The following is a 12324-nucleotide window of genomic DNA, read 5'->3' on the forward strand; positions in this document are numbered from 1 at the left end:
GCAAGTAAACAGCGACGGAGAGGTTCGCTCCGTTTGGCGAAAAGAACCAAACGGAATCCGTCAAACGCATCACGACGAATCCATCACATCGTACAAAATCAAAAAATAATATAGTACATTCGCCGCGCGTTCTCTTTACACCATAGGGTCTTGACCGAAGGACCCGTAAATGGTTACTCGGTGGTCAATACAGTGACTGTGAATTTTTTTTAAATAACCCAAAAATATATTTTTTTTTTTTTTTATAGCGTTTTTAAGATAATAATGATCATGTCTTGCCCGCATTTATTTATTTATGTATATATATATATTTTTTTTTTGTGGGGGGGTCCGTGATTATATTTTATACTTCAAAGGGGTCCATGGACCAGAAAAGGTTAAGAATCTATCCTTTACACAATATCGACGCGACGTCTGACCGAGGACCGCAAAAAAATGTATTTTTTACCGCGTCCGTCTCGCTGTGTTGCTCCTCCGCAGTACGGTACGTACACGAAATGTATTCGGCCAACGCCGCCGTCACGATAGTAATATAATGTCGAATACAGTCGGGCGCGAGGAAAGGGGTTGCCGGCTAGACCACATGCGTTCGACGGCGCGGCTTGGTGGGGGTCGAGTACGAGCCCTGTGTTCCGGGCCGCTAAACGTAGAATGCCCACAGACCGGTCGGAGGTCGCGTGCGGGCGCTTCAGTTAGTTACAATAATATTCTCGGGGGTAGCGCCGCACCGTGGCGCAGCACAAAGTAATAATAATATCATTATAACGGACGTTTTCAGTAATTTTTTTTTTTTTGTTTTCCCCGAATTCGCGTCCCGTTTTTCTCAAAACGTTTATTCTCGTCGGACTTTTGGCCACCTCCCCGCACCGTCGTCAAGTCAACCCGCGACGAGACGGGACGGTTAAAACCACCGCTGCGGAATCGCTGATTTGTCGAGTACTGGACCAGGTACCCGGAAGATTTGGTCGAGCTACGTCGGCGGCGCGCCAGTCCGGAAGAAGATCCGTACTTGTGCCTTTGGACACAACGGAAGTCCGGATCTGATGATTGTTCCGTGCGAGAACAGACACAGAGCAGTAGGTATAACAGTTATAATATGTACTCGTTCGTAGTGCCTACACGTCACCGTATTACATTGCATATTATTACGCAAGTAATTCGCTACGTGTGCGTAAAATAAATATTAATAATTACTAATAAATAATGACAATATATGTCGCCGCAATGGCAATTTATCCGTACGTCATAGACATGAGTACCTATATTTTTATATTAAAGTTTAATCGGTACCTACTACGTTGATTTATTACGAATCTCTGTACGCACCGACTCGGCTAGTCGATCAACTGGTCAACCAGCTGCAGGCTTAAAAATTTATTTATTCTACTTATCTTAAATTTTTATGTATTGTAGATATGTATATAATAGCGAGATGTTCGCGAGAGCGCTAAACGCCTCATCGCAATCAAATTTTAACAACGTTATAGTTGTCTAGTTCATAAACGTTAACAGATGAGAACGTTAATTTTTCTTTTAACGATGTTAAAAATTATTAATTATTATCTTTATTACTATTTCATCGATTTTAATTAATAAACAATCTTTAGGTACTGTGAACATTTATTAACTATGTTACCAATAAATTATTGTTCATGTGAATAAAATTTTAAGGATTGTACGAATTTAAATAATCTACAGTATTAATATATATATATAAATATATAATAATGAACAACAAAATGTGTACAAAAAAGAAATAATACGATATTTTCATTAACTTTTAATTATTTTAATATTCATAACGGTTGAATCGTCAACATAAATAACAAATATTAAGCTGGTACATTTTTCGTTGATCTTTGGAATAAGTAATTCCAAATTTTTTTTACAAAATTAAAAAAATACATGTTTGCTTAAATTTTTAAAACAGTATACCGAATAAAAATTATAATCATATTCTACTTTATAGGCTCTTATTGTCTTTGACACGAAAAATTTTGTTGTTTTAAATATATATATCATATATATTTGAATACACCAAACGGCTATATATTTAGGAAAAAAAATAATACTATTCGATTTATAATATTTATTTAATGAATAAATTATTTCGAATTGGTAAAATTTTGTAATAATCGACCCATCAATGGAAGGTAATACAAAAGTCGATTCGATTATGATCATTTTGCGAATAAAATTAGGTATGTGTAGTGAACACGGATTTAATCTTTATGAAAAAAATGTCAAGAAAACATGCTTGAAAATACAATAAAAGTGATACAGCTAATTGATGGACACGGTTAATTGAGTTTATGTTATAATAAAAATTTAATTTTTAAATAAAAAAAAACAAATAGCAGGTACATTGGTACCTATCAAACTATAAATTGCTAAGTTAGTAATTTTTACTTAAAATAGAGTTACATAATAATTATAGTAGTCCCTACGTATCATCTGTAGTAGTTGTGCCATGATGTATGACGAATTGAAACATTCATCCTCTGTGCTGCTGACTGCTCACGACTGCTGGCAGATGACACCTATGTTTATATGCACTATTATAATAATTATTACACATCGATTAACGATTATAATAAGTATGTTACTGTAAAGAAGAAAACAAATTATATTAAATACATATTACATTACATTTTGATAGGCATTGAATTTACTAGAACGCACAGTATTAATTCAGTTTTGCGTTCTTAATTACTTTATTTTCAACTCGTGCACAGTAAATTGTATTTTAATTTGCTTTAGTTTTCAATATACTCGTGCACAATATTATTATATATTATAATATTTCGACGATTTATTGATTAATAAGTCGGACATTATTACTTTTTTTATGTGAGCACGAAACTTATAATTTATGTATCCACAGCTTGATAATAGTTAAAATTTAAAACAAAAACGGTGGAATAACAATTTTATTCGCTTTTAATATTTTATAAATTAGTTTTTCATACGATTAAAGAAAAAAATCCATAAAAAAAACCTATCAAGTGTTGGATACTTCCATTAAATGGAAATTTGGTTTTTTTATTTTTTTTTTTTTTTTGTTATCTCTGCGGTACATTGACATTGTACTCGTTTTAAATTGAAACAAATACATTTTACTCGTATTGCGTGTGAAGCACAATTAGATCTAAGCGGTATTTAGTTGATAAAATACTAAAATCCAACCAACTGAATAAGACATAATTATTATAGAATAACGGCAGCGCGTACAAATGTATTCCAAAAGTCCCGCTGAACCGACAATATAAGTAAACTGGCCTTGATACAGACGAAAATTGTACGTTCAAATGTACAACAATTATTGCACTATTGGTTTATAAATTGTTGACCTATTCTGTATCCCGTAATACAATATTATATTATTCTCGAGTTTAATCGATATTCTTAAAGTTTATTCTAATGGTATGCCTTTATTTAACGAGTAAAATGATTGATGATAATTTTCAAGCTGCGTATACAATTACATCAATACCACTCCAGAACAAGACTCTTAATACAATGTATATGTATATACATATTGTATAGTGTTCGATTTTCAAATAATATTGTTGTATTCGGAAACGACACGTTTTTTACACCAAATCGAATTCTGAATTCGTCAAATTGCGATCTACTATAATATAATGTTTTTCGCGCACATTCGTCGTGCCCAAGAATCCATTAAAACCTTTCTACAGTGTGCCCGGTGTGTGTGTGTGTGAGTGCGCATTTTTATATTTTTATTTAAAAATTGGACGTGAAATTACCCTTTTTTCGTATACACGTAATATGTACCAATAAACATTATATTTTGGTATAACGTAACCAAAAAAAAATAGATAAAAATCTGTTAATTTCAACGTTTGCATTAGTCGGTAAATCGGTGGCGGCGACGGCGGCGACGGCAGCGGCACATGTAATGGGTGTATGTATCGATCGTGTAGGTGGTCAGTGAAAGGGTCACAGGGGGTACACCTACCTCGCGTAGATATTATATCCCTTCAGCAGTGGCAGCTTTTGTGGTGGCGGAGGAAGAGGTGGTAGCGTTCAGTGGAGGTCGATGTCCATTCAAACGGACCGGCGGCGGCCATTTGCCACTGAATATTACATAAGAAGCGGACAAAAAAATAATAAACCACGTATTAGTCTCTGCGGCGAGGGTTTACGTATATATAGGTATTAAAGTATAGTTCGAATAATGTTCAAAATATATTTGCTTACGGCCACGGACTTTTCGATATCGCGTTCTACTTATTTTTTTATTTTTTATTTTTTTTGTTCGCCGGCACACCAGATAGAATTATATTGATTCAAAGTACACACAATATATTTACTATATTACGCTCGATCGCCTATATTATATAGCCCAATAGTGTACCTATTATATTGTACGGTATTCTATTGAGAATGCGTTCAAAAGGTTCCGCTTGGAAGTGTATACGAGTGTATCCGAATGCTGGTCTTGTTTGCAAGACGTGTACGTTTGAGCACCATGATGTTATATTATTACAACAACAGTAGTAATTTTTGTACACTGAAATGTTAACGATATACACGAAGATAATATAATGTATGCAATTTAATATTAATAAACGTATATAATAGATGCAACTCATCGTGTATTACCTACTTGTTTAAGACAAAGACGACAAAAGTGCAGACAGACTTTATCCCTATATCTATACTATAGTACACAAATTTAAGCGTGATATTTTAAAATCAGTTATTTAATTTAAAAACAAAAAAAAAAAATCTTTTTTCAGGAAGTCGTAGAAAAAACATTTAAACTCATATTTAGAGGAAATGTGTTAAAATAGGTATCGAAAAATTGTTTATTATCTCTGTACAGACAGAATAATTTGAACCTGTCAGTGAATAGTGAAAGTACCCAACTGCCTATTAAGTGGTACTAAAATCAGATTCGCAGATAATAGCAAAACTAATATTTCGAGATACGAGTAATGTTGTGGTTATATTCATATCGTTTACATTTCCCATGATATCACACTGCTCCTCGTTCTCGATTATCTATCTATTGAAATTTTTAGCGTGGTTTACTTTATTAAATACCATGCCTTCATTATCGAACTAAAATCCATTAATCAATCATATTGTATAACAATTTATTTTTTTGTGTAACATAATACAAAAGCAAAAGAGATACGGAATATTAAATATGTGATATTACGTATAATAGGACATTAGGGCCGTATAGTATGTCATTATGGACTATGGAAATATACCAATTAGGTATCATAAATAAATATTTAATTATTTTTACGAAGTAATAATATTTTAAATTATACATGATTCCAATTTTCCACAAAATACCTATGTTGTTTTAAAATACATTTTTAGAATTTTAAATATTGATAATTTGTCGAAAACATTTTTCGTATAGTTATAGTTTTTTTTAATTAGCAAATATTTTTTGGGTAGTATTTATTTATATAATTATATTAAAAAGTTTGTCCAGGTAATTGTAACTTTTATCCCATATTCTATTTGTGTCGAGCTATTGATACAGATCGTTTATTACCTACTTGTGGAGAAAAAATATAAGAAAGTTTTATTGAAAATTCAAGAAAGATAATTGTTTACAACTTGTTATGCTTTTTGTGAGTAATAGGTTTTAATATCAATACTAACTACTAGCTATTAATAAAACAATATAAAAAATTATAAAACATTCGTGTATCTGTAAAATATCTATTAAAATTGTGCAATAGTTATTATTTAATCAGTAAGATTGCTATTGTTTTAAATTTTAAATTGAAATTCATGAAAATAAGTACCAAGGTAGTTTACAATTTTTTTTTTTTTTTTAATAACTGAAAATCTTATCAAATGTTTTCTAGTCATCGTATTTAAATACATACAGGTATTCTAAAAACATTTATAAAATGGTCAATAGAAGTACAAATTAACCATAATCATTATTTTTAATTTTCATAATATACAAACATATTGTATAACATAGTGTCAAACATTAAATCGACAAATTTACAGTAACTTAATATCCTTATAATATAAAAACATTAAAATTATATTTATTTAAAGACCAAGTATTTTAAAATATTTGTTAATAATAATATAAGCATGGTTTTATGAAAGTTTAATATTCTTAATGTACTTAAAGGTTTTTTGCAAACTATAGAATTATAAGGTAGTATGCGTATTAGGTAGTATTATATGTTATGCAGTTAAAATTATTTCGTATTTCTTATGCAAGACTTTCAACGAGTTTCAAAAACTATAAAACATATTCATTAGTTTTCGCCTGTAAAACAATAAGTTTCTTAATGTAATAAAAATATTAATAGTTAACACATACGACAAGTAATAAATCAAACATTATACCTATCTTCATTTAAGTAGAGAGTGATTCACTAAGCATATTTACATCCGTTTTTCTTCATTAATGAGTTTATTAATTGAATTCTAATTTTAAAGCATTCCCGAGCAACGAATTTTTGTAGTAACAATTGGTGATACAAATTTTATTTTTCAAATAAAAATATATTTTTTTTTTTCTTTTAATTGTTGAACAGTTAACTATTTTAAAAATGTTGATAATCTAACTTTAAATTTAAATGAGAAGTTTATGAGTTATATTAACTGCGTATACTATGAATAACATGTATAATATGATCATAGGCTTAGAAGATACATGTACCTACTACAATTATTTGAAAATTATTGTAAATAATAATATTAATCTATTAAAATTTTATAACTTGTAAAAATTGTCCGAGTATAATAAGTATATTTAGTTCAAATATTGTATATTATATGTATTTTGTATTTTAGTGAAACGGCATTGAGAACTATCATTATAAGTAGCTATACACATTTTAATTACTCAAAACTACTCGTTGACATTTTAATAAAGACGAACATAAGATTTCAACAAAAAACAGACTAACAACTTACAGTAACAAACGTTGATTTTTATTTGAGTAAAAGAAGATTATATCGACCCATTAGATAGAACACTCTTTAAATATAGAACGATTAATTTAAGTATTTAAAGATGGTACTTAAGTACACTTTTCTTTAAATTTCATCATCAGAATTTGAAAAACGGAATAAAAGGCGGGCACTGCGGGGCATGTTCGGTCAATGTCTACGCATCGTACATATTATATGATATATTGTACAATGCATGTCCACGAAACGACATTATACGTAGTTATTGTAGTTTGTGTCATCGTTTTTTTTTTTTTTTTTTTCGTTAATCATCCCTAGTTTGTTCAAACAAAAAGAAATATTTAAATAGATCGTCAATAGAAAAATGATTTTCATAACGTTCGTGCCGGTCGGCTACATGATAATATGTATCGGCCGTGTTTAGGTGTCGTCTAATACACACAGCGGAGCCGCAAACGTCGGTAGAGACATTTATGTTTCACTATTTGTACGCATTGAGTCGTGTGACGTCCGAGAAGTCAATAACGCAAACTATGTGACGAATCAGAGCCACCGCCGCCACTCGCAGAGTACTTACAACGTATTTTAATGCTGTGCGTAGATTGTGTGCGCGAGTGGACTATATTCGGTTTTGTTCGAACGAAAGTTGGTCCTAAGACTTTCGGCGTAGGTATACGGCGGTGTGCCAGAGGTTCTCGCGGTGTCATAACCGTCGGGGGCACGGCGTATCGCGGTGTGCGGTTTTTGATTTTGAAAAATAATGTCGTCTTGGGCAGACGGGTGACCCGGCGGGGGGGGGGGGGGCACTCGCGTTGGCGATTTGTGCGCGCGAAAACGTTTTTCGTCCATTGCGGTAATACGCGAATACAATGTACAAATATATATAATATACATAGGTATCGTAGTGTACGCGGAGAAAAAGCAGCTCGGCGCGAACCGAATACAGCGGGTATTTAGATTATCGACGAAAAGCGGGCGCTTGCGCGCGAAAAGCCCTTTTTCTCGCCCGGACACGCCCACGCGCCCGCCGCCCAATCCATTCCGTGCGCCGGACAAGGGTAGTCTGACGGAATAAACCCCTGAATTATTTATCCCCCGGGCCGAAATCCATAGGCGCGTGGGTACATGTTATAGTCGGTCGGTTGGCCTCGCCGTTTTACTATGTGTGTGTGCGCATACACGCCATGCGATACACACACACACACACACACACACATTTATCTATATACATGTACGATAATAATAATTGTATGTGTTTTATTCGATGACAGTTCTCCCACGTAAACATACGTCATACATATTATATATATATATATATATATATATACGCGTTCGTACCCACCTGCATAATAAAACGCGCGCAGGAACACGGTTTGATATTTCTGTCCATCTTTCGAAACTTATCAAGGGGGATTTTTGTTAAATCGATACGCGCGCGTAGTGCCATCCGACTGCGATCTATTGTTTACCCGCTGCAGCAGGCCATTATATTATATTATTATAAAATACGAATGACTAATAATATTTCGTTCACGAATCACGCGAGCGACATTTCTTAATGGCTGAACAAATTTTTTGTAAATCAAACTGTGAAGGGGGGGGGGGGAACTACGACTACGACGGCGGCGGCGTCGTCGGCAGCAGTGACGGTGGTGGTTTATCGTTATTATTATTGTCGTGATTACAATACGAGATAAATGCGACATTACGTAAAACGTAGAACTCGCAGTATAATACACTATCTGATTCGCCACATTTTTTGCAACGCTCAACCACTGTCCGTGTGATAATGTGCGAGTATAGTCCATCGGTTATCCGGCAATATGTTTACCTATTACGCATATAAGTATAATATTATGATTAATACGCGACGAAACACGCGTTCGACATAGCTATATAGCTTCTAAAAAAATATATATCTAATATCCAATGAATTGAACGTCATACAATAATATTATGACCAAAGCTTAAAGTAAGTTAAGGTCATTTTTTTATACACGTACACTGGATAATTAATTGAGTTAAGCTGAGCCGTTGAGGTCGTGAAATTTATACCGAAACATTATTCTATGATTCGCTTCGGCATTGATATTGTATGAGTTTAAATAAAATCAAAAATCACGTTAGACATTGAATAATATTATTTGCTCATGTTTCGGTTAACAAAAAAAAAAAAAAAAATATGCACATTTTAAAAATTGTTTGTTGATAGTTTTAGATTATTTATTGAATTTTCCGTGCATATTTTGTAATAAATGTTCATAAATGATTTTGAAAATAAACACACGCGTACAATGGTGAGCTGTGTACAGGTTGATAAGTTCCCACATCAGAACGGTTAAAGGGCTCGTGACGCTTCCTATTCATAGAGAAATCATTTTCGTAAAGCCAATAATACGCACTGGGTAGGTACAATACAATCGTTTCTCCCCTTCAAAAATATTGCAGGCACCTTTACGACGCATAATAATATGTAAACCATTATCGGAGTGTGTCAAGTGATTAATAATCCAACAACACTCAGGTAAACGAACCCCTTTGCATGTATAGGAGGGGAAAAAAATCGAGAATGAACCTGCCCCGATATCCTGCACGCATGTGTCCGGAAGTTGGTTGTTAATCGGTCGGAAACGATCTCGGGGGAACTTGATGATCACCCCCTGGACAAATACGCACCCCTGGGGAGAAGTTAACGATTTTTTTAAATCTTCAATAGACCTAAAAGCAAGTGTAAATAATAATAATAATAATAATAGAAAATATTCATTTTTGATTGCAGTAAATCATGTTAGACGTCAAGAGATCGATTTCCATGCTTCCAGCACCAGTAAACTCGGAACCAGACACCGATCTAACCAGTCTGAACTGGTTGCATAGTTTAACGAATATACTTTCGGTGCCATCTTTGCCCACTCCTCCTGATTCACCAAATTCGCCCGCACGTTTAACAGATCAGAACCCCAAAAAACTTCCGCACAAAATCCGTTTCCAAATGAGTGAGTATTGTCGTTCAATAGGATTATTTTCTCAACTTTGATTTATTGATTTTTCGCTACAGGTTTGGAAAGTGCCGAACAATACAGAAATAATGGAGACAAAAAGCCGCCATTTTCATATTCTACATTGATTTGTATGGCCATGAAAGCTAAAGGGAATAAAGTTACGTTAAGTTCTATTTATGGTTGGATCAGAGAAAATTTTTTGTACTACCGTAACGCTGATCCTAGTTGGAAGGTAATGGTTTATATTTAATCAAAAACTTGATTATGTGTAAATATTTTACATTTTACGGTTTTTTTTTTTCTCAAGAACTCAATCAGACACAATTTATCGTTAAACAAATTCTTCGTAAAAGTACCGCGATCTAAAGACGAACCGGGTAAAGGTGGATTTTGGAAGTTTGACGTCGATTGCTTAGAAGGCGGTGCTCGGCGTAAACGAACAAGTAAGCAGCACGACTTATATAATTACTTACAAAAATATAAATCATGTATAGATAGACAACAGACAAGATAGAGACGAAGGTGTCAAGAATGTTTTTAATTCACTTCACTTGATGCGTGACAGTGTTGTGTTTGTTAACTATAACTCATTTAAATAACTAATAATAATTGTGATAGAAATATTTTAGTAGACTAAGTTGCGATAAATTTAACTACAATTTTCAAAAAGACAAAACGTACGAGTTGAGTAAAGATTTTAATTTGTGGCATTTATTTAGGATAACATGTTACAGTGGGTGTATGTGATATTATATGCATTATGCTCGTACACTTACGATTAGACATTAATTGTAATATTTCTATTTATCACAGTATAAATATTAATTGCTAGTTATGTTTTTTCAAAAATGAACAATACGAGGATAGCTCGTACGTTTTTATAGTGAGAAAATTAAATATCTACATCTATCATTCAAATCTTGATAAATACCTGTTTGTATGATTAAAATGTATAAATAAGCCCGCTTAAAAATATTCTCTTTTCGGAACATAACAACCTAACTGTTAAAAAAATGCATTAAGTAAGCGTTCATTGAAGCACTCCAACATAGCAGTATATCACACGTTTTTGCGTGTTTCCTTACGTTTTTTTAGTTTTTTTTTATTATTGTTGGAAATCGTTTGCGGTACGCTCGTGCAACGATATAAGACACCGCGTCCCCAATAATGACTATTACATTTTATGAGTGTCGACCTTAACCACTGATCGCCTTGCATCGCAGGTAGTCGGAGACGGGCAAGTCGGATGCAGCAAAAGAACAACGCCGCGAGTAAGAAACACGGAGAGATGACCGCCGAGGACGAAAAGGCGCTCGAGTTGGCCGTCCAGTCGCTGGAAGAGGAACAGCGACATATGGACAATAATTTGGACGGTTTCCACCAGCATCCGTTGATACTTCCGGTCGACGAGCCAATGGGCGTACCCGAGTTGGTCTACAGCTGTTCGATAAACGCAGCCACCGTGGATCCGTTCATGTCTTCTGTAGTCGATTACACGATAATCGACATACCCAACGACCATCAGCCACAAATCGCCACGGACGAAGAGCTAACCATGCTCACGAACTTGACGTGGGACGATTCGCAAATGGATCTGCTCGATTCGTTGCTAGACTCGTTGTAGACCGGGGCCGGCTTTAACAACAACAATAATTATGTCTATTATACAATTGGTATGCGTTATTGGATCCTATATACTGTGTCATTGTCATTATTATTATATTATGATGTTATAATACCGAATCCATTCCGGCATTACCGTTTCGAGTGTTTTGACGTGTCAAAGTGAAACTAGTCTTTTTATTTTTTATTATTATTTTTTTTTTTTTATTTCTATTACCATATTGAATTTAATTGTAGAACGAAACGGCGAGATCGAAAGTGTGATACAAACTGTTCGGGTAGAGCTTGATAGCTATAGTGTTTGTTTATAGATGTTTAGATAACCCTGACGACCGTAGGCGAGTCTCCTTAGACGTAGATACCTCTACCTATCTTACCAGTTTGCAACAGACTTTCCGTTTCACTCTGTATCGCAAACGAAAATATTTTATATTATAAGTATACTATAACGACTTGTATAGAAAAGTCGCCCAATTAATCCTATATAATATTATATTGTAACGATTTGTCTGTCTTTTCTTTTTACGTACCCATATATTATATATATATATATATATGCATTACTATAATATTATGTGTTGATTGTATTTTTCTGTTTATCCTTCGTTTCAAAGATTCTCCTCGTTCGATGTGTTTATACAATAACGATTTAAATATTATTGTATTATTATATATATTTTTTTTTCGATAAGCACAAAACTATGTAATGTTTTAACAAACAAAAACTTAAAAAAAAAAAAAAATATGATTTTTAAGTAATACATATCAT

The 12324-nt window shown here is 33.4% G+C and overlaps 1 protein-coding gene across 2 annotated transcripts; it reads left to right on the top strand.

Annotated features, from left to right (window-relative positions):
* The first annotated feature begins 662 nt into the window (after positions 1-662).
* LOC112603147 (forkhead box protein J1-B-like) lies at positions 663-12083 on the top strand. Of its 2 annotated transcripts, none has more exons than XM_025351587.1 (5): positions 663-1080; positions 9710-9926; positions 9989-10164; positions 10240-10375; positions 11156-12083. In XM_025351587.1, exons 2-5 carry the CDS (start codon positions 9716-9718, stop codon positions 11554-11556), a joined length of 924 nt encoding a protein of 307 aa, XP_025207372.1. In that variant the 5' UTR covers positions 663-1080; positions 9710-9715; the 3' UTR covers positions 11557-12083. The 2 variants fall into 2 exon arrangements, with proteins under 2 accessions (XP_025207372.1, XP_025207373.1); XM_025351588.1 differs by having other exon boundaries at positions 663-1076.
* The last annotated feature ends 241 nt before the right edge of the window (positions 12084-12324 follow it).

Source organism: Melanaphis sacchari, unplaced genomic scaffold (assembly GCF_002803265.2).
Source record: "Melanaphis sacchari strain LSU unplaced genomic scaffold, SCAv2.0 Contig98_pilon_pilon, whole genome shotgun sequence".
Taxonomy (NCBI): Eukaryota; Metazoa; Arthropoda; class Insecta; order Hemiptera; family Aphididae; genus Melanaphis; species Melanaphis sacchari.

Coding starts and splice junctions, on each gene's coding strand:
- LOC112603147 (XM_025351587.1), top strand. CDS start 9,716: ATGTTAGACGTCAAGAGATCGATTTCCATGCTTCCAGCACCAGTAAAC. Junction 10,165..10,239: donor ACGCTGATCCTAGTTGGAAG/GTAATGGTTTAT, acceptor TTTTTTCTCAAG/AACTCAATCAGACACAATTT. Junction 10,376..11,155: donor TGCTCGGCGTAAACGAACAA/GTAAGCAGCACG, acceptor CTTGCATCGCAG/GTAGTCGGAGACGGGCAAGT.